This window comes from Marmota flaviventris, chromosome 14 (genome assembly GCF_047511675.1).
Source record: "Marmota flaviventris isolate mMarFla1 chromosome 14, mMarFla1.hap1, whole genome shotgun sequence".
Classification (NCBI taxonomy): domain Eukaryota; kingdom Metazoa; phylum Chordata; class Mammalia; order Rodentia; family Sciuridae; genus Marmota; species Marmota flaviventris.
The window spans coordinates 23,961,117-23,988,396 of record NC_092511.1 but is presented as its reverse complement, the minus strand read 5'-3'; the positions used below and the strand labels follow the sequence as shown (position 1 = coordinate 23,988,396).

Below are 27,280 nucleotides of genomic sequence, written 5' to 3'. Positions count from 1 at the left end.
TGTCTAAAATAGGAGTTTCTTGAAAGTGAAAGAGGCATTATTAATAGTGAGTAGCAACCAGGATGGTCCCAAGCAAACTTGGGCATGGGGTTACCCTGCTCCATCTGTAACGTAGTGACATTGGCTTCCAGAAGTTGTCCTGGTTTTGTTATTATCTACTCCTGGGGCATATTTGGTCTCTCTTTTGGATGCAGTTCCAGTTAGATTGGCAAGGTCCCTGAGCCGTTTTGTTCCTTCTGGGACTTCAGTTATTCTTTTTCCTTTGACTCAGGCCTCCATGTGAAAGCCTGCCAAGAAGAACTGCCTTGGATCACCAGAGACGATGCAGGGGCTGTTAGACTTGGTCATCTGACATGTGGGACCCAGGGCATGACTTCCGTCATCAGATCCCTCTATTTCTTCTTCTGCTTGTGCTCTGCTCTTTCAGAGTCCCCCTTAGATAATTCAGGTTAAAGAATTTTCTTTCACTTTTTGTTAAGCTAATTGGGTCATTCCTTTATGCTAGAACTTTGCATTTTCTGTCTGGGTGGAGGAACACTGTCTCAGATCCCTAGGCAGAATACCATCACTGAAGATCAAACCACTCTCCACAACCAGCAAAGATCTATCATTGTAGCAGTTGTTAAGTTTTTACACTTGGCATTTGGGTGAGGAACAAAGAAAGTTTGGGGCATTTCAAATTAATGGAAGAAGCAGGCTTTTGAAATGCAAAGATATAAATCCCATTCAAGGAAGCAAATTATACAGTGGTACATAAGAAAAAAACAAGGTGGAGGGAAGGGTTGATGGTAGCAGGAGGGTGAAAGGAATTGTTTAATGGATAGAGAAAGATCCAGAAAGGTGACAGTCAGACCCTTTAGACATCCCTTAGATAAACTCTCTCATCTACTCATCAAAGATGAGAGAGAAGTCGGCTGGCTTTATTCTGTTGACAAAGACGCACCCATGTGGCAGAAAGAGGGGGCACTGGGTTGATAATGGCACATTCTCATTTACCACTTGGCTTTAACTATTCTGTCCTCACTGTATGTAAAGCCCTTGCAGGAAAGCCGGGACATGCAGTTTTGACAGGATGTACAATGGAAAGAAAAGGGAGAGGAACGCAGAGTAAAGGGGGCCGATGTATTATTTACCACTGGAGAAACTAAACTGAGCCGAATTCAGGGGTTGGCCCAAGGACTTGCTCCTGCAAGGCTGTGGAATAAAGACAGGCGTCTTTGCATTCTTGGTGCCACTGCTTTTGCTGATGGGGAACACTGCCAGGGCTGGGCCAGCGTGTGGGTCTCATCTCTTCACTGTGCTGCCATCTGCCCGACCACTGCTTACCGTTCCCTATGGCCCAGGAAGGGTTAAGACCTCCACAGAGAACAGCCTGGGCCTCTGTAGGTGAGATTTCATTAGGCCGGCACTGAGGGCATCTTGCTGGGTTGGGACAGTTCTTATAAGTGTGCAGATGGCAAGATAAGCACACAGCCACATGCGCAGGAACACACACATACATGCTCCCTGAAGTGGCGCAGTGGGCAGACAGGAGGGACTCGGGAAATCTGATCTGAGAGGAACAAAAGGTGTAGCCTCTGCAGCGAGAGTGATGGGAGGACAGCAAAAGGAAACGGAAAAACAAAGTGTGAAAACCTACAGCAAACGTCGCCAGGGAGCATATGCATCGGACTTCACAGCTTCCTCCTGTTTCCAGCTTACATTTGCTCCATATGCTGCTTTACACAGCTTTCCGGGGCCATAATGGGTTTTATTCCATAGTTTTTATACTAACATGAATGACTCACATCTGCTCCAATACCCAATTTGTTCTCTAATGTCTTCGGCTGTGAGGAGAGAGCAGCTTACCCAGGACTTGCCAATGGCAGGAGTGGAACAGACTCCTCCTCCAGGGACTAGGAAGGTTACATCCCTGAATGGGGAAACTGAGACCATGAGAAAAAGGGCAATTGCTCAAGAATATCATGCCCAGGGAGATAGATCAGTTTTCAGGCTCCAGGATGGTCCTCATTCAGAGCATACTAATTTTTCTCATTTTCTGTCACGTTAAATCTTTTGCTAGGAGCTTTTGCTTCCCATATTGGCTGTGATGAGAAAAAAAGGAACTTGGATTAACCACCAATGATAGCTAATCTCCCGCTGGGATCAATTGTGCTCTGTGTTACTTAAGCTGGTTATAAAGAGTTTTGAATATCTTCCTGAGCATAGGGGACCCCTGGATAGGCTGGGTCCTGGGACAGACTACAGGACTGTGCCCCGTCCCTGGCTTCCAGATGTTTGAAGATCCACCTAAAATCTACTTCAATCCTAATGTCACTGGTTTGACAACACCAATATGTCCTTTGGCTGGATAAGGTAATGGCACTTAGTGGATTCCTTGACAGCTTCCAGAGGCCCAGGGAATCTTCCTCACATGAGCGGAGCACAAAATGATAATTCAAGAAGCAAGCACCTTGGAAGGAAACCTCCACTCTCCTGGGCATTATAGGCCCCACATGGAGCTGCTGCAACTCCGGGGCTTTGGTTTCCCCATATGCCAAACAGTCAGAATGAGGCACCTCAGCACCTCAGCAGCAGGCAGTGTGGGGCTGCACCATCTCCAAAGCTTGGCGGTGGTGTTGTGTAACTGTCTGCCATCTGTTACTCAGAAGCGGCATCACAAAGCACTGAGCAATGGACTCTGGTGCTGCAGCTCCTGCCTGGAGCTGACAGCAGCTCAGTGTCTTGCCTAGGGGTCCCCTGCAGAGCCTGTCGCAGAATGCTTTGCAGGCCTAGGCCTGCAGGTCCAGGGGGAGGCTCCTGGAAGAGACCCAGGGAGCTCAGGATGCTGCAGGGGTGGGTCCTCTTGCTCCCCATCTCCCTTGAAAGTGATTTACCTGGGCCTTGGCTCAGCAAAGCAGTGATTGGGGAGCCTACCCGACCTTTCAGTAGATGGGATTCTAATGAAGGCAAGTGCTGGACCATCCCCAGAGTTCAGTGTGGTGGTCTGCGAGCTCAGCTACGGCTGGAGATGGGCTGGCAAAAGTGCTCAGCTTTTTCTGACTGTTTGATTTTCATGGCTGATCCTGACTAAAAACTTCTCCATAGCCTGGTCAAGGATTTTTGAGGCTGTGAGGCAGATCTGCCTTGTGGCTGAACGACAAGGTACCAAACACCAGAGGCTTTGTGTAGGCTCCTCCATTTCTGAGTATGTCTTAGGGGCTCCATCTTACTGGACAAAGAATTCTGGGGCCTCCTGATTTATACCTGTCTCACCAGCAGTCAGGTATGGAAGCTTCCTCTATGCTGACCCTGCAGGGACAGAGGCAAGGAGAATAGCCGCTGCAGTATTGGGTTCATGGTGCTCACCTTCAGAAACTTGAGGCAAGCATCCCTACAACTAAAATGACACGGTTTTAGAGGCCACTGCTCCCCAGGCAGAGCAAGGTTTTCAATTTCCCTCTTTGAGCTCTCAAATAACAGCAGCACCCGGCATTAGGAGTTCACAAATATTGACACTCAGTTGTCACAGGAGCTATTGTCCTCCCCACTTCACAGATGAGAATCCCAAGGCTCAGGGAAGGTAAAGGGCTTACCCAGAATTCACACAGTTGGGCTAGATCAGGAACCCCTTGTCTAGTGATTTCACCATTATTCCAGCCTAGTCCAGGCCTATGTTGGAATTGCATTCAGAATTTTCTGTCTCTAGATTCAAGTGGTTTTCGACTGCCAGTGGAAAGAGGATGTACTTCCTAGAGGCAGTTGGGAAAGGGGCTTTTGAAAGATAACCCTCTGCACCCAGTATCCCCCTGCTCAGGATCACTTTTTAAGACCCCATACGTGGCTAGTCCAACTTTGCACCCCCTTTCTGGCAAGCACAAATCTCTGATGCTTACAGGGAGAGAAAACCCTTCAGGGAGATAATTGCACCTTAATTTTTAAGAGGATATCTTTAAAGTTAAATTTAGACCAACTCAGATTTCCATTAAGCAGAAAAAGTTGCCAGGCACCTGCACGTATGCATAAAACACCCTGAGGTGTTGGCTGAGCTGGACCTTGGCTCTGAATGGCTGAACCCAGGTTGGGGCAGTAACTCTGCCAGTCTCACCATCCCAGCGACCGCTGCGAGCGGGCGGACACGGGTGTGAGCGCCACGTGCAGTCCCCAGTGGTGAGCGGGAACTCCTCCTAGGCACTGACCCGCCTGAGCGGGCCGGCCCTTCAGTCCCGGTTTGCAGCTGGGATGGCGTGCGTCCTGGATGTACCTATCGTTCCTGTCCCACTCTAAACCAGGAGGGCTGCAGAGCTGCGCTCCGGGTTCAGCGCGGGTGGCCCCTCTACAGCACCATGCGCCTCGGTCGGCGGGCGGCGGTAGCGCCCCCTCCCAGAGCCCCGCTCGCGCCCGCTTGGCTCCCTCGGAGTCGGTCTGTCGGTCGGGCCCGCCCTCCCCCGCGCTCCCTCCTTCTCGTACTCCTCCGGGGGTGCCCGGCACAGCCTCGGATTCCTCCCTCCCGCCGCTCGAGTCAGTTCCCCTCTCCGCGGCATTGGGCTAGGCGGCGGCGGCGCGGCGTGGGGAGCATCTCTGCAGCCACCGCGCTTCTCCCGTTGGAGCCGGCGCCCAGCTTGACTGCCCCTCGTCCCTTTCCTGCCGCGTCTCGGGCGCCCGGCAGCCCCCGGCCCCGGCTCGATTCTCTCCTAAGCCGAAAGGGCGCCCTGCAGGATCCTGCCCCTCTCCTCTCGGTTCCTGGGGCTAGTGCTCTCCAGAGAGGGGCGCTCTCGGAGACTCCTGCCCCGCCGCCCCTGACCGCCGGGGGGTGCCCCAGGGACGTCGCGTCGCGGAAAGGAGGAGGCAAAGGGGACCATGCGGCGCCTGACTCGCCGCCTGGCGCTGCCGATCTTCGGGGTGCTCTGGATCACCGTGCTGCTGTTCTTCTGGGTAATCAAGAGGAAGTTGGAGGTGCCGCCCGAACCTGAAGTGCGGACCCCCAAGGTACGTGGTTTGGCGGCGCGCTAGGCATGGGGCAATGGCTTGCGGGAGGACGCGCAGCCCGCTCTTGGGGTTTGCGGTCTCCGGGAAGCCAGGGTTGGGGGTCTGGGTGATGCGAGCAGGTAACAGACTCCAGATGCGGCCACCACGAGGTTGTTTCTTGAATTTAACGTGCTCCGGGCGTCTCCGGACCCGTGGTGTGTCTAAGTGGCAGCGGGTGTGGGTGTTGGGAGAGCGCGCTCGCGGGCGGAGCGGGGCTCCCAACTTGAGCGGCGCGCTGGGTCCCACGGAGGAGGGGGCGCCCAGGGGTTGGCGGTGGGCGGGCGCAGCCGGGGGTCTCTGGCGGTTGGGGCAGATGGCACCGCCTGTCAGGGTCGGCGCCCAGGAGAAGTCTGGCCGCTGTGCTGACCTCCTTCCCGCAGCTGCCAGTAGTGAGCTGGGGAGACCGGAGGCCGGGGTGCGCTGCGCGCGCGTGAGCGTCGCGGGCGAGCGCCCTGCCGCCTCTGCGGCCCCAGCCCACCCGGCCTGTTGCTACAAATATTCCCCAGCCCCTTGGCTGCATTGGAAGGTGAATGTGTTGGAAGCGCTACTAAAGAGACTGTTAAGAACAGCCACCTTGGTATTGGTGGGGAGTTGGAGAAATGGAAATCTAAGTGGCTTTTCCAACTCCTGCCCAGTCGGTGCATCTGTGAGGAGCAGGAAGGTTCTCCCTACAGGATCACTCTTCCCTTGAGCTTCAGGGCTCCTCTTTCTCCTTCTCTTGCACAGACTTGGTGTGGGACACAGAGGGAGGTCTCTGGGGGATTTGCTGGCAGCCAGGCAACGTTTATAAACTATGTCCAGAGCAGTCCTCTAGGGACTGGGAAAAAGCCTGGGAGAAGCTTATGGTCTGAAACTGGAGAGTGAGAAACAGGAGTGTGTGTGAGAATCCCCTTAGTATGCATGGAAATCCTACTATGTGCCTGCTTTCTTCATAAGTAGTTGTGTGAATTGGTATTGTTATTCTTATTTCGTAGATTAGGAAGGAGGTTGAGGGTCCTTCCTAACTTGCCTTAGTTTAACTTGATGGTTTGAACTCCAGCCTCCACACTCAGAATCTTTTTCGCTAAATCAAGTTGTTTCACAGATTCCCCTTTTAACTAAGTCCTCTGGGCACTCATATCTTGGAATCTTGCCAATGTTCAGCTGTTGTTCAAGCATTTATTTAGCACCTGCCTTGTGCCAGGCAGTGTGCTAGGTGTTATGGGTACAGTGATGCAGAATTTGCTCCCTGGAAGAAGGGGATTCATTTGTCATGGACCAGGACACGCAGGCTGGAGGGTTCAGATGGTTCATTGCTCTGGGCGTTCTGGGAGCCCCTGGGGACTTACAGCACGAGGTGTACTTAATGGAACAGAGTTGAGAAGGAGGTACAGGTTTGCCAGAAGTTAGGAGGGCATCTCAGGTAGAGGTTTGCAGGGGCAAGGAATGACACAGCAGTTGCGTCAGCCTGGCATAATTTGAGTACAAAGTATGTGGCCACTGAACCAATGAAGGGTCAAGCTGGGGAGGACCTTGTGGGTAGGATCTTGTGATGTTAGGGGTCATGGTAGATGTTAAGCAGGGAAGTGACAGGGTCAGGTTGGTGACTTCAAGTAGCTTTTATAGCATCACGTCCATTTTCTCACTCATCTCAGATCTAGAGAATTTTTTCTACCTTATCCCTAGGTGATTCTGCTCCTTGTGATGCAGTTAATGATGCCTGCAGGGACATGAACTTTCTGTTTTGCGTTGAACCTCATTACCTTAAGCTTACTTATTCTTAGTTTACTCCAGGGATCTGGGACAAGAGATCTGTTTCCTTCTGTGTGTTCTCTGTCCGTCCTCCTTTCCTACCTCTTCTCCTCCTGGCATGATTATTTTATTTTTTTCAAGTGTGCTCCTGAACCCAAGCTTGTGTGAGCATATGCACATGAGCTAAATAACAATTGCTGGCATTTGTATAGTGCTTTACAAATTCACAGATTCCATTTCACATATATTACCTCATTTAATTTTCACAACAACCCACATAAAGGAGGTAATACTTTTATGCAGATGAGATTGAGCGACAAACATTTGGCCCAAGTTAACAAGGCTCTTCAAGTGGGAGCATCAAGACTAGAATGAAATGGAATCACTCTGGTGATTGCCTGCTCTGTGTTTCTTTCCTGTATGGCTCTGCACTTGTGGGTGATACAGCAAGGTTGGAGATGTTTACAGCATGAGCTCCCCACCCACTTTCCAGAGCTTCCTCACTCTTGGAGAACTGCAAGGGGTTGGCATAATTGTTGAGGTGCTAAGACAGGAACCACTTCAGAGGGAAGTCCTTCTCTGTTCTCAGAGGAGTTCACAGGGGTTCAGGGGGCTTTTCTGCTTTACAGAGTGCACATTTGCAGGAAGGATCCTTCTGATGGGTGGTCGGATTCAATATTTGCAGCAACATTGCTTTAGGAATCATCTGCCACTGCAAAGATAGTTCCCTTAACAGTAGGAATTCAGATGGTACACTTGCTGATTGTAAGGACCAAATTCAGGTTTTGAGTGAATTCAGTAGACTAGGTTTTTCTAGGAAATGCTCATACGTAGTCGTGGGGAAACTTTCTCCGGGACATGCCAAAGTCTTAGGGAAATTTTCATGCTACTGAGGTTTCTTCCCAGGGTAGAGGTGAAAAAAGGGGAGGGCCATTTTCTACCCATCATAAAGGGTCATGGCTGATGCCTCTGTAACAAAAGGCAGGTTAACAAGAGAAGAGCAAAACACATTTATTTGATCATAGTTTTATATGATATAGGAGCCTTCAAGAGTGAAGACCTCCAAACCCAGGGTGAACTGTCTATATTTATGTTTAGATTTGGGGGAGACTGGGCAGCAGTATAGAAAAAGGACTGGACTGAAAGGGTACAATGTAGTGCTAATGATGGAGTGGGGAAACCAGCAAGACCTATTTATATGGCTTCTTTGTAAGGTTTTCTTCCCTCTTAGAACTTCTGGAATGGGGGTTATGATCTATCAGAAAAGGTAGGTCAGATAAATTTTTTATGGTAATCTTTAAGTCAGAAAGGTGGGGGAAGATAAGAGTAATATTTTTGGATTTTTGGCTTGCTTTGGGGAAAAGGGGTTCTAGTTTCTATGAACTACCTTGGGGAAGAGAAATTCTAGTTTCTATAGCTTGCCTTTGGTGGGGAGAATGGGGAGCAGGAGACAGGAGGACAGAAAAATTTCAGAGAGAGACTCTACTTCTGAGACCTTGACTTTGGAGTGACATTTTTTGAGCCCCAGTACAAGTAGTGAAGAGGGGCAGCTGATTTTCCAAAGCAAAAGCAGTGGGCTTCCTGTGGAGATGGGGAGAGGGCTTCTGGGCTGGGGACTGCCATCTCTTAGGGCCTGAGGGACATTTGGTTCTGGTCTGGTTTCAGGCTCTGAGTCCCTGTCCTCTTTTTCTCACCGTGCTAGGACATACATGTCCCATTTAACCTAGAATTGGCACCCTCCAAGGAGGCCCCATACAACCTATGCCTAGTTGGTCACAATTCAAGTGATGTAAGGAAGGCATGTTGAAGTCCTGGTTTAAGAAAATTAATTTTTTTCCCTTAGTTTTAAGAAGGGTTGGTTCTACTAATAGCGCAGATAAAGATTTCTTTAAATTTGACTTTTTAATGTTGATTCGATTTTAATACTGGTTCCCCATTTCCAAATTATTCAGCAAAGCTCTAATTTCTAATTGGAAATCATGTAACAGGTTTGATGTTTTAATTCAAACTGTATTTTAATGATAAATACTATATCACTGAAAAGGACCTGAAAAATGTTTCCATTTCTTTTTCTCCTGTCATTTGGAGAATTATATAATAACTGACAGAATTAAGGGGGAAAAAAAGCAAATTTGTCTCTTATTTCCAAGAAACTAAATTTAGTTCAGGGGCTTAGGGCTTAGTACAAGCAAAAGAATTTTAGGCCCGAGGGTAATTTTTGAGAAAGGTATTAGAAACGTAAAAGCTTTGAATAAAGTGCCTCGGGCCCATGTAAATGTATTGGTCCTGTACTAGAAATATAGCAAATGTTATTAGAAAATAGCTTGTCTTTCTGTAGCATTTGCATACCACCAGTGTCTTAAGTATATGACACTGTTATTTTATTCCCCATTTAGTAGATAATTTCTCCCATTAAAAAAAGTTATGAATTTTAGAGGGAGACCCTATTAATCCACTGATGCTCAGTACGTGCACATTGGATGCTGTCCAGGGAATTTTGACTCTGGCATGAGCAGAAGAAGTATCCCAGTATCAGATGCATGCTTGGCCTTTGGTTTGCTGTGCTGATGCCCATGCAGAGGTCTGTGCTAGTTTCCCTTCTAACATGGATCCCTGGAGCAGGTGTTGCAGGTGATATCACCTGGTGGTATGGAACACTGCTCCTTTAGCAGTCTGGGTAATAAGCAAATAGGTTGGATTCGTTTTTAGGGAATAGCAAATCTTCACTTTCTAGATAGTAACAAGCTTTTATTTATTATTTATTTTTTAAACCCAGATGCCTTATTCCATCGGGATGGTGGGAAATTCACTTTGGGTCATATTTGGCCCACCCAGGGTTGTCCCAAGGGCCAAGGAGTTGTGCAGAATCCAGGAGTCAGCTCTTTAGAGTCTCTGCCCATGTCCCTGCTCACTCTGGCTGTCCTGGCTCCCCCTCTTTCCCAGGTCCAAGTGAGAGGTCCTATCCTAAGGACCCAGGGATCTCTGTGGTGGGGGGATCTCTGAGTCAGCCTGGGGAGCACCTGCTCTCCTTAGCCTTGTTCTCCCCTGTGACCTGGTGTTTTCTGGAAACATGGATCAGGCATTCATCTCTCACTTCCTCTCCAGATGCACGAAATGAAATCCGCTCAAGTTAGGGAGGAGCAAAGCAGGAAGGAAGGTAACTTAATGCCCCTGTCACAAGCCTCTCCAGTCTGTCCAGAGAGTCCCCTTCTTCAGAGCTACCTGTCTGTTTGTAGCATTTAAAAGTGCTAATTTCCACTCATCAGAGTTCATTTATAAACGAACAGAGACAGAACAAGGCTGCCGTTGGCCGATGCTTAAAGTCTGGGATTTCTGCACAGCCTCGTTTCCATGCCGTCTGATTAGCTTCTTGCCACACCTCCCCATCCCAAATTTCCAAGAGTCTCATTCACATCAGGCTCCCAGGAACCAATTTTGAAGAAATGTGTTGCTTGTGCCTTTGTTTGATTTCTAATGTTTACAGTTTTGTCACTCTTCCAGAGTGTCTCAAAGTCCCCGATGCATTTTTGGAAAATAGTCTGAATTAGAAAGCAGGGATGGATCCTTGGCTCCACTGGTTTTTGGGGAGAGTGAGAACCCTGCCGTGGCTTTTGCACATCTCACCCTAGAGACCCAGAGTGATAGCCTCGCCATCTGTTTGGTAAAGTGAGTCTGGATGTGCACGGTGCCCTCTGCAGCTGGCTGCCGCCTCTTCCCAGGGCCTGAGTTATCCTGAACTGGTGGCAGGCCCTTTCCTGCCAGGGCCCTCAGGCACTCACTGCTCACTAGAGGCAGGAGACAGAGTCTGGCCCTCTCCATAGCTCCCATCAGATCCGAATCAAGCATGGTTTCACCTTCCAGTTTTTCTCATGGACGTGGCAGCCTGGGTGTCCCTTTTTGTCCTTGGCTATGCTAGGGATAACTCAGGTTCCCCTCTTCTTGGCTCAGTCTCCTCTCCTATGAAGTGGGAGCAGCACACTGTAGTACGGCCTGCCTCTCACCTGCCGGCCTATAGTCTGGGCTGGTTCAGGTTGGCTGTGAATACCTCTGAAGGAGACCTTATGGCTATAAATAATCATACCACAGATACTCTGTGTCTATTACTTATCTTTTAATTATTTTTACCAGAAACGCTAGATTAACCCAAAAATAAATCAGTGTCTGAGTCCTCAGATGTGGAGCTGATTAAGAAAGAACCCCTTTGGGATACTGAAGAATGAACACACACACAAACACACACACACACACAGGTACCCTGGGGAGTTTTGCAGAAGCTCCTGAAATTTGCTGGCTCTGGTATTTTGGTATTTCAGAATAAATGGCCTGATATGACCTTCTTGGGTGCAGTCTTTGCATTTGGCAGCAGCTGCTGCCATCACAGGACCTAATGAGCACTGGATGCTGCTGGGGGCAGAGAGGAAGAGATGTCTGTGGTGCGAGAAATGTCCGTGTCACCGGGTGTCCTCTCTCCTCCTGCGTTTCTGTTGTCACTCCCTGCTTGCATTATACATCCTTCCTCCTCCTCTTACTCATGTCTCCTGAAAAACTGGTGCAGCTGTAGAGCCAGAAGCCCTGGGGTGTTGGGTCGGGAGTGTCTGGAGGGACAGTGGTGTCGGCCCTGTGCTCTGCAGGAGCTCCCTACTTTCCCCACAGGCTCCAAGGTCAGGAGCAGCTGCTTTGCTGGTTCCAGGAGTCACAGCACCGTTCTGGACACAAAGGCAGCTCTTTCTGAAGTAAGTAAGTTGCCTCTCTGGGCCACTCTGAGCCATTCAGTCTTTTATCAGCGGGAGCCCTTATCTCTGGAAATAAGGAGCCATCTGATCCACTGCCTCCTGGACGATGCTGATTTCAAGTACAAAGCCTCTCCTGCATACCATTTCCTGGAGACAAGATTAGACACTTAAAAAAATAATTAAATTCTCCTTGTGTCACTTGTCTTCTTAACCGTGAGCACTACAGAGATCTTTTGAAGGAAACACAGGACAGCAGAGCACACACATGTTCCTGCCATTGGTTTGAATGCCCGGATGAAGAGAACAACCGCCCCATCTGCCTTCTGCCTAAGGACCCTGCTGTTTAAGCCCATTTTGCATCTCATTCCAGGCCTGGAGAGAGTGGGGAAGCATCCACAGAACGGGTAGAACCGTCCCATCTTGACAAGCTCTCTTCAAAGAGGTTCACTTACCCTTGCGTCTGTCCTCACAAAGGCTTGGAAATTAGGATTTTCTTCCATAGTTGTCTGGGTTGAAGATTTATGTGGCTTCTTGTATTCCTCTGAGAACACTTGAACCATTCATGTTAGATTGTTCTTTCCCCCCCAGCCATAGAGAGACTGGTCCAATCAATATTTATGCACCCATCACTTGCAGCTGCCACATGCAGGCAGAATGGATGCCAAATTCCTTGATGGCCATTGAAAAATTAGCGGGTGCCTGTATTTCAGGCCCATTGTTTCCCAGGATCTTGGGGAGATCAGATCATGTGATGCACAGATTAATTAAGCTACCCTGATAATTGGCTATTAATAGATGGCCAATTGATGGCTGACAGCTGGGTGCCGAATTGACTAATGTCCTTATGGTGGGCAGGTGGTCTTCACCAGATGAGGAACTGGCTGAAAGACTTGACTAATTAAAGGGCGAATCAGGAAGAGGCAGATAAGAGGTAGCTTCTTCCCCTGCACCGTTCCTGTGATGTTTTACGGTTTACAAAGCATTTATATTCACAGATGCCTCATTTGATCCTTACTGCACTCCTGTGAGGCGGATGTTGCTCTTCCCCTCTTGTGAAGTCTGAGGGATTCGAGGTTATAAATAAGAGGGAGGAGAGTGGCTCGCTTGCCTAACCAGCACGTGGGCTTGAGCCTGCTCTTGACTATGAAGCATGTGCTGTTTCCATTATGGCCCTGCTACACTTCTTGTTTGTTTCTTTATCCAGAGAAAAATGAAATACCTACTGTACATGTGTATGTATGTATGTATATTTTCACAAAAACACTGGTGCTCCTGTTGAGAAATGATGCTCTGCTTTTGATAAAGCACCAGTGTTGCTTTTTTTATTCTAAATGGAAGTGAGGAAGGGATTAAGGGAAATACAGAGCCTGTCTCTGGAGAATCAGGAGGACTGTGGGTTTCTTCCAGGAGAGGCCAAATTTGACACACTCTTGGGGCTGAAGTTGTACACTTTGTGATGTGAGAAGCAGATAGATACTGTCCCACCTACATCCCCCATTCCATCCTTAGGCATCAGCTCTGTCCTCTGCTGGGAGCTGGCCTGCAGGGTATGACCGCAGGAAAGGAGGCTCACTGTCATTCATGAGTACATCAACTCGTCAACTCGGAAGTCAACAGGATTGTAGAATGAAGACAGAAACCATTGATTTAATCCCTTTCGTGATGAATGTGGTCCTTAAACAATCAAAAGCACTTCCCTTCTAAGAGGAAAAGTGTCATTTGAAAGAACCTAACACATCCTGTTTGAGATGCAAGGCAAGTGCAGGAGAATGACTCCAGGGAAGGGGCTTGGGAAGACACCCAGCATCCCCTTAGCTCCAGCCTTTTAGACTGCAGAGGGCTGGTTAACTGCTGGTTAACCTGGAAGGTCGACTCTTGACTGCTCAGTTCTGCATAGCAGACAGACTGCTGGTTCTACATGAGGCTGGTGTGGAGGTTGGGTGTGAGTAATGTATGTACTTAAACTTAGGAAAGCATGAAGCCAGGCAGCTGCTGGTGTCTTCTTGAGCATTTGGTCTGCAATTAGGGTAAGCTACCAAAGGGCTTATGGTAATGCTTTGTTAGGGAGGTTAATGACAGACAGGGTCCCTGCTCTACCCTGAGATCCTGGGCAGAAGCATAACTTTTCACTCCTGTGCACATGTCCCTAGCCTGGTAACAGTAAGGGGTGCTGTGTTTCTTGAAGACTATTATGCAGAGTAGGACTGAAAAGAAATGTAAACCAAGATAGCTGCTCAGAGGCCCTGATGGCTTTCCCATCATTTGCTCACTTCTGGGTCAGATCAGCTCTGTGATTCTCCCTGCCGCTCTTTAAACTGAGATTATGGCTTCTGCTCCAGGTTTAGCTTTTCTTTTAAAACTGAGCATATATTTTGGAAAACTTCTTGGCAGTGTCTGCTACAGCTGAACATATCTACAACCCTGCGATTTTACTTCTAGATACAAACCAACGATTTTATATGCAACCAAGGGTAGACTGTGCTCCAAAGAAGTTGGCAAACTTTTGTCAAGGACCAAATAATACATATGTATATATCTGTATGTGTGTGTATGTATGTATGCATGTATACACATATACACACATATATTTTCATTTACATGGTTTCTTTTGTAACTACTCAGTTCTGCAGTTGTAGGATGAAAGAGTATGTAAATGAAAATGGCTGTGTTCCAATAAAATTTTTTACTTATGTACAATGAAATTTGAATTTCATGTGTTTTTCACATCTTTTGAGATATTATCCTTGTCTTTATTTTCAAATATTTGTGTATGTAAAAATCCATCCTTAGTTCACAGGTTGTATTAAGCCAGGTGGGGTTCTATTTATTAAAGTATAAATAAGCAAAACTGATCTCTGGTGTTGAAAGTTGGCTTCCTGGCTGCTCCTGGCTGGGGTTAGTAATTGGAAGGGGGCCGGGGGACATTTTGCAGGTCCTGGTGCTGCTTGGCTTCTTGATCTGGGTGGGTGACACAGGTGTGTTCATCTTGTGGAGAGCTATTGGTGGATATGTATTCTTGTCTCTTTGTGTATTCCACTTCAAAAGGAGGTTCAAAATGAAAAATCCGAACTGCATGTGTGGCTGGAGTGTGACTTCAGGTTTTATCACCTCATTTAAGGGCAGAGCCGAGCAGCAATCTCTATTCTTTTTATAGCCACTGGTTTCTGTCCCCTGAATAAGACAGTCTTTGGAGAAAGGACTTGGTTTAACTTTGCACTTTTCCAAATCATGCTCCCTTTTGTATACAGGGAGACATTTAACAGCTGGGGTGGTACAGGCTCCGGCCAACCAAATAGGTGCTGGGTATTAGCCCTTTTGTTGCTGAATCAGAGAAAGATGAGGTCCTAGGGGTTCAGAGGGGGCAGCAGGAGGGCATTGTAGGGCTTTGGTATGGTTGCTCTATGGTATGGCAGGGCTGAAATCTACCTATGTTCAAAGGTTAAAATCTGTCATCACGCTTGGAGATTGAATGGCAGAGAATGTAATTATATGACACAAGCTACTGGCTTGCACAAAACCAGGCTCTCTCTCTCTCCTTTTTTTTTATGAGTCCAGGAAAAAAGGCAGGGCGCTATCACCCTGTGCCCCTAGTGAGAGCTGGTGCTTTCTGTCTTAGTTGTCCATGCTTTATAACAACCCTATGCAGGAGGTGAGTTATATTTGTTTTTCAGGACAGAAACACTAAGGTTTTGGGAAGTCTAGTGACTTGCTCAAGGTTAGTCTGCCCATAAGCAAGCAGAGGATCTAGATGCCAAACAGATCTGTTGGCCCCGGAGCTCCCCTTCTCTTTCCACTTCACCGTGCTCACCCCAAGCTTGCTTCTCTCCCCACAGTCACACTGAACCTGGTCTCTTGAAAGTGAGGGTTTGAATTCACCTTTCCCTTGGCAACCAGCCTCCGGAGCCTGCGTTTGTTCTGCCTCCCAGAATTATATACATCTTGTTTAGATCAGAAACTCCTGAATGAAATCATTTTGTACCAGAGACTGTCTCTTCCAGGGGAAGTCACTTTAAAATGCCATTGGAATTGAAAACTTCACATTTTCAAAGAGGAAGTTGGGAGCTACCACCACTATGTGACCTCCCTTGTGAACACGGCTCTGCTGCAGAGCCCTGGGAACGGCTCTGCTCCTAGGCTTAAACTGGAAAAAAGGAAGCTCCAAAGTGTCATATTCTTGAGCACACCCAGGGGCTTCCGCAATGCTGCACACTGATTGCAGAGGGGCCAGTGAGGAATTAGTCAACAGGTGCTCAAAATACAAAGGCCGTGGCGGATGGCTAAAAACTCCCCAGCATCACCCCTCAGAGAGGACACGTCCTATATCTAGCATAATCACACCAATTATTTGGTTGTTTGTGCTGAGGAGTTGAAAGCTATCATGTGCTGGGGGAAAATACTCAGCATGGAGCAGTAATTATAGATCAGCTGATAATAGAGGATGCATTGGATTGACTGCTAATTAGATTATTAGCACTCAAAACAAATACCTGCTATTAACCATAAATAAGCTGCATTTATGATACTTTCTACTTTTTACATTTATCCCTTTGTATGGTGTGTCATTTATTTTCTTTCTGTGCCAAGACGTTCTATTTCCCTGTAATACTAAGCACGTTTGTTTACTGAGCTGCCATTGAATTATTTTCTTGTTTCCTTCCATTCTCAGAAGGGGTTTGAGAGAGCTGGCATATGTTGAGGGTCACATGGTGGGTCCTTGATGAAATGTGAAAGGTCTTCTCGGGAAGGAGAAGGGGCTTCTTTGGGGATGGATGCAGGTCTTCCCTATGGGCCTAGAGTCGTGGTGAGAGGTGAGGGGTCACAGAGTCTTCTCTGTGATTGGTGCTGGGATTAATTGCGAAGGAAATGACCTGGTTGCTTTTTTTTGTGTGTGGCACTCGAGGTTTGGCCTTTGTTATTCTTGGTTCAGGAGGATGGGATGGACATCTGGATTCTTCAGAATGGCCTGTTTCCCCCATCCTTTCTCATCTGGGCATTTTCTACAACTAGATTGACTGTGTGTCCTCTGCAATGTGGGATGCCATCTGCTTCCTGCCCGTGGTGCCACTGAGCACTGTGGGTAGGTGATCTGGAGGAGCCCTGGGGAGCTCTCCGGGATGTCTGGAGAGGGAAGCTCCGGGGATGGATGCTCCCGCAAATGGTTCAAGTGACTGAGATCCCTGATCTTCCTGCTCCACCTGCTTTCCACCTCACCATGCTCATTCCAAGCTTGAAGTGTGAGAGGGGAACCAGGGACCTCCATAATACACCAAGGGTCCATGCAGAAAGAGGAGGTTGAAGTGGGATGTTACTCTGTTTTACAAGAAGGGCTAGGGCTTCATCTGTGTTAACCTCTGTTGTTTATAACCACCCCATGAGATGAGCAGGCTGAAATTTAACTGGTGTGTGCCCGGAGAGTCATACTGATTGCTTAAGGCAGGTGCTTTTCTATAAACAGTGTCTGAGCAGTACCAGTTATTAATTTTTTTTCTCTTTTGGATATTATCTTTGGATGATGTATTGATTATCTCTATTTTACTGATAAGTAACTTGAAGTTCCTAAAGGCCCAATAACTTATAAGTGGTGGAGCTAAGACAGGTCGTGTGATGCTGGAGCCCCGGCTAGAGTGCCACTGGAATATTGGACAAGTGAGAGAGACAGGAGAGCTCTTTGAAAATCTCCCCCTTTGAGTACTTGTGCAATGTGAGAAGATGGGGTGGGCAAATCCGTCTACACCAGGATACTGGGTCCAATTCATCCATTCATTTAGCAAACTCATTCCTGAGTGTGAAACCCTGTATAGAGTGCAGGGTTGCGTGGGCGGGCCTGAACCAGGGTTCTGTTCTGCAGTCCAGGGCAAATCCCAAGGGAGCAGTGGAGTGTGGAGCAGTGGCTCTCACTGAGTCCTCCTTGGACTCTAAGATGCATTGCTGTTTTACCGTAAAGATAGAATTGATCCTGCAGACGACTGCTTAATGGGAGAAGGGACTTTAAGATGGGTAGAAATCTTTTCTCTCTTTTGAATCAAAGTAGATTGTGAAGCCGAGGGGCTGGAGAGAATCTTCCTGGGGCTTCATGGGGATAACAGGAGATGGCTGCTTTTGAATTGACTTGGAGTTGTTCTGCAAGGTTGACTCTCTTTCCCTAATCACGTCACTCTTCGGTTAGCTCGGAGAACTGTGGTTGAAGTTTAAGCTCATCCTTAAAGCTGTTTCACTAAAATAGGAACCTGTTATTCCACAGAGCATCTTATTAGAAGAAGGTCTTAGAGCGGTCTTTTAAAGTCATTTTAGTGATTCTTGAAGAAGAATTTGCCAGGATCCACTTATCCCCAAAGTGTCCATATTTCAGAAGCCTAACACAAGAGCAAGGATATGGGGAAAGGAATTGAAAACAGGCTATCTGAGCATTCCACTTTTATTTAATCAGTCAAGGATGCCTGTTGTGGGTTCTATGTTCTTTGGGGCACCCTAGACAGGGGATCAGGTTATGGATGAAATCCAGTACTAATTTCCTCTACTCTTTTTGTATCTGTGAGATAAGAATAGAATGTTTGTTACCTTTTTAGATGGTTGGGAAGAAATTTCAAAGAAAAATATTGCATGATAAAATTTACATGAAATCCAACTGACATTGTCCATCAGTAAAGTTTTGTTAGAACACATCACATTCTTTACATATTGTCTATGGCGACTTCTGTATTGTAATGGCAGATTCGAGTAGTTATGATGGAGACTACATAACCCATAAAGCTGCAGTTTTTAGTATCTACCTCTTTATTCAACATGTTTAATAGCCCCTGACCTAGACCTTTGCTTCTCAAAGTGTGGTTCATGGGCCAAGGGTGTTGGTGTCATGGGTACGTTTGTTAAGAATGGCAGAACCTCAGGCCATTCTAAACCTCCAAATCTGCATTGTAACAAGATCTATAGGTGAGCTGTGTGCAGTTGAAGTTTGAGAAGCCCCATGTTAGGTAACACTTTTTGCTTATAATGAGCTCATGTGCTTCATCCTTTTTAAAACGAAACCTTTGGTTGTTGCTGCATTTCCTTATTTTCTGAGTTCATTTGGCTCTTAGCTCCCGTTCTTCCCTGGGTGTGGGGTCTACTCCTCTACTTATAGCTTCACAAGGAGACACGAACCTTCCTCAATGCCAGGCAGTGTGGGGAGAGCCTGTAGTCTTCCAGGTATTACGGTCAGGGATGTGATGTCATCGACCTAGCCCTAGTCATCCTGCTGGCCCTCTGCTGCTGGGTTCCTGGTGATGCCAGGCCCAGGGACTGGCCTTCCTTGGGACACCACGCTGCCATTTTTCTTGGGCTGTGCTGCCCCCCTGGGGGATCTACCCCTCTCAGGACCTGCTGCCTCCCACTCTTTCTCTAAGCTGAGAAATTATCTTTTTCTCTGTGTGTTCCTAATGCTCTCCCTCTCCCTCCCTCCCTCTCTCCCTCTCTAGATCTCAAGAGCATTGCATTTCCCCCCACCCTCTGGGTTTGTCTGTGAACACAGGCTTTGGTAAAAGGTAAAGATGGGGTATTTCCTGACATCTCTGCTCTAAGCTCACAAATATCACTCCCTGGAAGGATCATCAAGTTCTGCTGAGGTTAGGGGGCTGGGGCAGGACCGGTGAATGGAGTGGTTGGGATGAAGTGTGAACAAACACAGACACCCTCATTCCCCTACTGCACCTACACTATGTTAGGATGCAGTTGAGGGGACATGGCCAGCACAATCTAAGACAGAACCTCATCTAGGATATCTTCCTATGGGACAGGAGATCAAGTCTGTAGGAGTTAGACAAAGGGGGGTTGTGTGGTTGCAAGCAGGGGTTGGGGGGGAGCTGTTCCTGAAGTGGGATGCAGCAAGCATGATCAGAGATCCGTGCAAACCAAATTGCAAAAGAGTTTGGAAGTCAAGTCATTTGCTTATTTTTGTTCTTAGATGAGACTCTCTGTAAGTAAACAGATTTCCCTAGTTGGAAGCAGATTGTACTCACTAGGGACTTTGTTCAGTAAAATGTTTAGGGTTTAAGGGCTTTAACTGCTCAGGGTGTGCCAGTTGCTTTTAAAGGGGAAAGTCCATGAAATCTGAACTAAGCCTTGCTTCTACCCCTCTAGTCTAAATGACAGTTGCTATGAATTGTTCCATATTTCTCAGCAATGTGGATTTGGGTTTTCTTGGACTACCAGTTTTCATCTTTAATGCATGTAGCTGCTCTTAGAGAAATGCCCCACGGGAAAGTCATCTTGCCTCTTTTGATTCCCTATAGATGAGGATTTGGCAGAGCCATGGCTAGAAGTCACCTAGAACAGTCTGTTCTGGGAGGGGCGTCTGGACTTCAGAAGTCCCGAGTGCCTGCACATGTTTTGGAGGAATTAAGATGTGAAAATGGACATCTTTCTGCTGTTATCAGGGCCTGGAAAAAATTCCTTATCCTCATATACACCAGGTCGCCCAAAGCCTGGTGGATCTGCCGGTGTTAGCTGAGATGTGTGACTTATGCAGTGTGCTGTTCTCCAAACTGCTCTTTTGGGAAGCTGGGCCCAGGGAGGATGGAATGTGGCAGACATGAAAATACACATATATGTACCAAGTTAAAAAAAAAAAAAAGAGTAGGATTCAGAGTTGGATCCATAATAGGATCCCATTTTGTTTAAAAGAAGATACAATGAAGAAAATCTTAGAACTCAAAATGGGTAACTTATGTTCATGGGGTATCACGGGGTATCATTCAGGCTCTACTCCTCACTGCAGCCTATGTATTTATTTTCTTCCTGACTCCCTCCACTAGCTCCTCTCCTTAACCCCCAATTGGGGAAACAGCATAACAGTGTGGACATGTTAACGACCATGTCTTTCTCTGTGTAATCAGTTTGTAAATATACATAAATATTTATAAATCTATTTTGCTTATGTTTAAAAAGGAGAGCAAGAGATCCATCATATATATACTTCTTTGTATTTTTCTCTTCACTTAACTACGTGTCCTAGAAATCTCCATCAGCCAGATTATTATTTTTAATGACTGTGTAATAGTCTGTGATATGGATGGGACTTATTCAACCATTTACATTTCATGGGTATTCACCTTCACTCTCTTCTCTTGTCTCTACAGACAGTGTTGCAAGAAATATTTGGGTACCCGTGTTCTTACATATGGGAACTCTTATTTTTCCAGATTAAGATTTTGAGTGGTGTGGGAATTCTGAGACAAGAGAGATTTGTAATTTTTATATCATGGATATTGTAAGATTGCTTCATAAAACAATCTACATTTCCAGTGGGAAAGTATGAGAGGACTCTGCTCAGCGTCCCCTTTGGTGTAAATGTTGTTGTTTCATCTTGTTAGTCTCGAGGGTATAACATGGAGTCCAGTTGTAATTTTATATTCCTATCAGAGAGGTTGAGTAAGTTCTCAGGTGTTTATTGAACTTAAGGATCTGCTCCTGTCTGAATGTCTATTCATATCTTCTGCCCATTTTCCCACTGGGCTGTTATCTTTTCATGACAATTATGGGAATGCTTTGAATGTTATAGATAACTCTTTATTGGCCATATGTTTTGCAGGTTTTTTCTAATCAATTTTTTACACCATTGACCTTATTTATGGTCTATATTGCCATACTATTTTTCAGCATATTTTTATATGGTCAAATATGTCTTTCTAAGAAATTAGGTGGTGAATGTTCCATTTTGGTTAAAAAGATACTCATGACTCTTAAGTTCTGTATAGAACATTGTCAATTTCCTCTTCTGTATGATTTTAAAAAGTTTAAAATCTTAGGTTCATCTGGAAGTTATTTTTATGACTTTTTTTTTTTTTTGTACTAGGAATTGAACCCGGGGTGCCTAATCATTGAGCCACATCCCCAGCTCTTTTTATTTTTAATTTTGAGACAGAGTCTTGCTAAGTTACTTAGGGCTTTGAACTTGTGATCCTTCTGCCGCAGCCCGCCGAGCTGCTGGGATTACAGGTGTACTCTACCGTGCCTGGCTTTTTATGTCAGATTTAAGGTAGGGGTTCAACTTTTACTTTCTTTCAAGTGGATAATCATTTGTGTCAACATCATTAATTACATAAACCATCATTTCCCCACTCACTGAAATACCTACCTGTGTCATATATTTATTTCCCATAAAATTAGATTCTAGTTCTTAGAACTCCATTATCTTCTACTGACTTGTTTATTTCTTCTTAAGGCAATATCATATTTTTACCAGAACTTTAAAGATTAAATCTGTGGCTAATTCTTCTCAATTAGTCTATTGGATTTCCAAGGTATATAATCATGTCATTGAGCTGGGGTATCGCTCAGTGGTAGAATGCTTCTCTAGCATGCACAAGGCCCTGCCTTTCAGTCCCTAGCACTGAAAAAAAAATCATATCACTATCAAAATAAGTTGAACTTGTCTTTCCTTTTTGAATATTTATTTTGATTATTTCAGTGTGTTGCATAAAAATGAGCTACCAGAGCTGTATAGGACAGGATTATTGGGTTTTGATGCATATAACTTTAGTGTTCATTGTTTATTTTTATTAAGTATTCTTATCACATTTAGTAGCTTCCTTTTATTCTTGTTTTTAGGTGTTAAGAATTCTGTAGGAGTTTTTCCATCTTTTGATTGAATCATGTTTTTGTTTGATGAGTGATTTATTTTGATTGCTTTGAACCATCCTTGAATTCTCGAACCAACTCTATTCAATTATAGTTTATTTGTATTTATGTCTCTGGATTTTATTTGTTGACATTTATTTGAAATTTTAACATCAATTTTCACATATGATGGGGTTATAAGTTTTTTGTATTCTTGAGATTTAAGAGTATAATTGCTTCAAAAAAGGGAGATTTTTCACTTTTTTAAAATGTGGAAATAGTTTAAATGACTTTGGCATCTCTGTCATTTAATGGCCTTATGACATTCAGTGGTGAAATTAGCAAACCCTTTGACTTCACTAGTGGGAGCCCTTTAATCACCTCCCTGACCTCGGCCATGATGTGACAGATACTTCTAATTGCTCGCAGCATTCCAGTCTCTCCTTTGGGCCCACAGCAAGATTGAATTTTCCATTCTCCCTGCATTCCGTAGAATGGGATGAAAATGGTGAGTTCTATCTACTTCCAGGCCAGGCCATAAAATCTCTCACATGCACTGCCTTGTATTCTTCTTCTGCCCCATTAATGCAGATGACAAAACTCTAGGAAAAAAGCACTGGTCTCCAAAATGATTAATGGAAGAAAACTCTATTGACCAGAACAGCTGTCTGAGACGATTGCATGAGCAGGAACTCTTGTTGGTCCTGAAATGTGGGCATGTATTTGTTAGCACAGTCTAGCCCATGCTTTGATGACAACTGATATTTTCCCACAAGTTCTACTTATTTCATCAGTTTGGGTAGTACTCGTTTTGCTGGTAAATTAACCATGTCCTTTGGGTTTTCAAATTTTACCAGTATTGCACATAGTATTCCCTCATAATTCTCATTAGGATTGTTTCTTTTGCATGTAACATGTACGCTATCTTAGAGATTTTGGCAAGTCTTCTTGTCTTTCAATTTCTTACTAAATGATTTAATTTGCATTTTCTTTTTGTCCAAAAAGCTATTCAGGAACAGAGGGTATTTCTTAATTTCCAAGTTCTTAGGGTTATTTTGATACTTTTAATTTACTTATTTTTAGTTTTATCAAGTTATGACTAGAGAATAAGGTATATCAAATCTCTACTTTTCAAATTTCTTCAGTTTTTATTGTTAATTATAAAAATCCATTTTTGAAGTATCTTTGGCACATATGTGGGGAAAAAAATCCCTGAACATTCTTTATTTGATAGTTATAAAGTTCTATTTATATACATATTAGATAGATTTTCTGGATTCGATTTATCGTTGTCTTTCTTTGTTTATGTCATTTTTTGGTCTATTGGGTCTGTCCAGTTCTGAAATCGTACACTGTTTTAATTTAAATGTTTTCAAAATCTCTTGCCATCAGGAGCTTTATAATATTTTAGTGCCATTTTATTTGGTTTTTAGAAATCAGTGATTCAAGCTGCACCTTAACTTTCTATCTCATCTGATATTAAATTGTCTGTCCTGCTTCATTTTCATTTGCATTTTTCTATTGTTGATCCTTCTTTATTGCATAGGTTTCTTGTAAATCACAGCTCTCTGTTGACTGAATACCTACTTTTATTTTTCAATCCTATCTGTTTGAATTGTTTATTTATTTATTTCCAGTACTGGGGATGGAACCCAGGGCCTTGCACGTGGTAGGCAAATACTCTACCACAGAGCTACACTGCCTGCCCCTGTGTTTGGAATAGAATAGGAATGTTCAGCTTATCATAATTAGCAAATAACTAATATGCTATTTACTATTTATTTTACTTTCTCTAGTCCTTTCATTGATTTGGCCAATGACTATTTCAACTTTTTATTTTTTTTATTTGGCTATTTTACTGCACTATCTGTGCTGATTGCTAACCTTTGTTTTCAGGACATTCAAGTTCATATTTCTATGTAAATAAAATGACTCCCCATTAACTCATTCATTCATTAACATTATAATGAATTGAGTCTTTTAGGGATACTTTACTCCCTGTGTTTTCTTTTTAAATTTTTTTTTTCCGTGAGCTGGGAATTGAAAACTAGGAGTGCTTAATCACTGAGACACATCCCCAGCCCTTTTTATTTTTTATTTTGAGATAGAGTCTCCCTAAGTTGCTTAAGGCTTTGCTAAGTTGCTGAGGCCTTGAACTTTTGATCCTCCTGGTTCAGCCTCCCCAGCTGCTGGAATTAACAGGTGTGTGCCATCAGGCCTGGCTTCCTTGGCTGCCTTACACTGAAGGCAGGTGGCCCTTTGGAGTCTGTTACTCATCCCGCCTTCTAACACCCTGACTCCTAGGTTTTACAGAGATCATTTAACACTTCTTGAACTAAATGTTAAGTTTTTCTTTGCAGAATGCCTCATCTTTCAAGTACTCCTGTTAGTCACTCCTATTTCCTGTTTCCAGTCCCTTTCATGCTACCTATTTAGATTTAACTGTGCAGATTGCAAGGTTCGTCACATCACTATTTCCTCTACATTTTAAGATTTCTGTTTGAATCACACATTTTTTTCTTTTTGGTTGGAATATTTTCCACAGATGGTGCCTGTGAGTTACGTTTTCTGCGAACTCTTGTTTCCACTGATAATTCCACAGGCAATGATGCCTGGCTTGGGTATCTGGAAGTCTGTCAGTGCTCTTCTGTTGGCTTCTGGAGGTCAGTTTTGCAGATGGCAGGGATGCTTGAAGTCTAATTACGTTTCCTGTGTGAATTTCTGTTCTCTCTGTTGGGAGTGGGCGAGATCTTATCCTCAGAGCCTGGGCACACACCTTGGGGTGTGTCCTTCTGTGCATCTCCTGCACAGAGCTCAGTTTCACAAGCAGAATTATGTCTTTCTTCAAGTCAGAGAAATCTTTTACTTCCATTTGTTTAATTCTCATCTATATTTATTTGTTCCTTTCCCTCTTTCCGGGAACTGTTAACTCACAAATTAAATTTCCAGAATCCATTTTCCAAGTATCTCTTTGCCCCTGATTTTTATTTCTTTGTATTTTTGTTCTTCTTGTGATATATTTTTCTGCTTGATCTTCCAAGCCACTAATTTAGGTCTCTGCAGCAACCATCCTTTTTATCAACTCATCTGCTGAGCTTTTCAGTTTGAAAACCATGATGTTTGGTCCTAGAAAGGCTTTTTGGTGCTATAATTGAATGTCATTAAGTGCTGTTATTATTTTTTTGTTTGCGATGCCCTCTGTCTCCTCTCGCAGCTCTATTTCATCAATGGCTTTGCCTTCTGAGTGTTTTGCTCATTCATTTCTCTGACTTGTGGTCTCCTCCGTGGGAGGTTTTTTCCTTTGTAGGGAGAGGCTCAGGGCTTCCTTGAGGTGAGCTCCACAGACCGTCTTGATGGTGTTGTGGTCTCAGCTCCTAGACTTTGGAGGAGTAGCACCCTTTGGCAGGTGTCAGTTCCCCAAGACACCTGAAAGAACCCCCTGAGTAGCTCAGACTCAGCAGGACTGGTTAGCTTCCCAGCCCTTTCTCTGGTCTATAGAGACAGGATAACCCCTAGAATGTTCATATCCCCTGGAGCTGCCCTCCTCCCAGGGGCTCATCCCCTCTGGGCCAAGCTGTCCTAAGGATTCAAGGATATCTGATCTTGCACCTGTATCTGTGATCTACTGATTTTCTCTCTGAGACCTCCTCTCAATCTTGCAACCAACTCCTCCATCTAGACTTGCAGAGCCTCCAAAGTGTCTGTCCCACACTCCATGCCACCCCTGTGTGCTGGCCTCAGCAGCTGCCAAAATCAACAGAGCAACCTGAATTCTGATTGGAGCCAAGAGAGAGACAACTCCATTGTTATTGGGGGCACCTTTAAGCCACCATTGCCCAGAATTGTTCATTGATTTCTGAAAATTCAACAGAGAATTTTTTCAGAATAATTTTAAGCAAAGACTCCCTTAACATTTCTTTTTGAAGTGATTAAGTTCTAGTAGAAAAATGAGAAGGTGGAATCTTTGCATTTATTTTGGATCCTACCACCTGCTAAGTGAAGGGTTTTGGTTTAGTTTTGAAATTTTTTATTCATTGAGAAGTGTTTCTACAGTTTTTTAGTATCTGCATATGCTAACAACACTAATTTTTTTTTACCTGGTTTATTTAGACCAGGATTATATTCTTAGGGGGACATTTGGGGACTTCTAGGTTCAATTCATTGCAAAGTAAGAGTTCCAAAGTTCCATGGTGAGGAGATTCTACAACCAGAGGAAGGTAGATTTGGTGAAGCCTGAGAATCAAATAGAAGAATTTGGGGCTGGAAAACATTTGAGAAGATTTTGAAGTAAAATCAGGATAGCTCAAATGGTGTCATGGTCATCGAGGCCCCTACTGGATCCTGTTCCCTAGAGGAGACTGAGGGCCAACCAGGCACAGGGTGCCAGGTCGACTCTGATTCACTGGCCAAGATGTTATCAGATGTCCTTTCAAGTGAGAAGAACCAGAAAACAACCTAAGTCATGAATGTTGACCTTTTTCTTTGAAGGCTGTGACCTTTGATGAGCTCATGAAAAACAATTCTAGAGATCTCATCTTTTTCAAAACTTAAGCACCTGCTCCACACTAGCTCTTTGCCTGCTTTGCTGTCCCAGACTGCCCTGGGATCTCCCCCCAGCACTCTGTGTTAGGCAGCATTTTTACTCTCCACTGGGAGATGCTGAGATATTTATTCAAGGTCACCTGTGGGTCATTGCCCACAGAACTTCTTATGAGTTGATCAGGAGGCTTCACGCATATGTGTCAGCGTGGTTGGGGAGCATAGGTCTTGTTCAGGCTTTGCTCACACAGTGCTTTGGTTTAGAAAGCAATAGCAGTCTATGTCCTCTTGTTCCTTGGCTTGTTACTTTCTGGGAGGGACATTTCAGCGATCTAATGCTCCCCAGGCAGGAGCAAGAAGGCAGGAGAGTGACTGCTGGCCTTCCCCAGAGGACAGTCTTATGGTATTGGTGATTGAGAGGGGAGTCAGTACCCAGACAGTCCAGGGTTCTCTGTGGAGCAAGGAGGGATAGGAAGGGGAAAAAACAAAAAGAAAAAAACTAAGCAAGTACAGAGAGCTGCAGGGGGAGAATGCACCCAGCCTCAGCATTGGGGACTGTCACTCTTTGTTGGATTATCCTGTTGGTGATAGTGCATCTGATGGCCTATTTTAAAAATCAAAAGATGAATATACAGTGAATAGAGGAAAAGATCAAGCTGAAATTCAGAGTGCATAGG

General features: G+C 45.1%; 1 protein-coding gene across 1 annotated transcript in view; it reads left to right on the top strand.

Annotated features, from left to right (window-relative positions):
* The first annotated feature begins 4,839 nt into the window (after window positions 1-4,839).
* Window positions 4,840-27,280, top strand: part of Galnt14 (polypeptide N-acetylgalactosaminyltransferase 14) — a 213,558-nt gene continuing 191,117 nt past the window's right edge. The window contains exon 1 of the mRNA XM_027933464.2: window positions 4,840-4,968. Within this exon, the coding sequence (XP_027789265.1) occupies window positions 4,840-4,968 (129 nt within the window). The remainder of the gene's footprint in view (window positions 4,969-27,280) is intronic.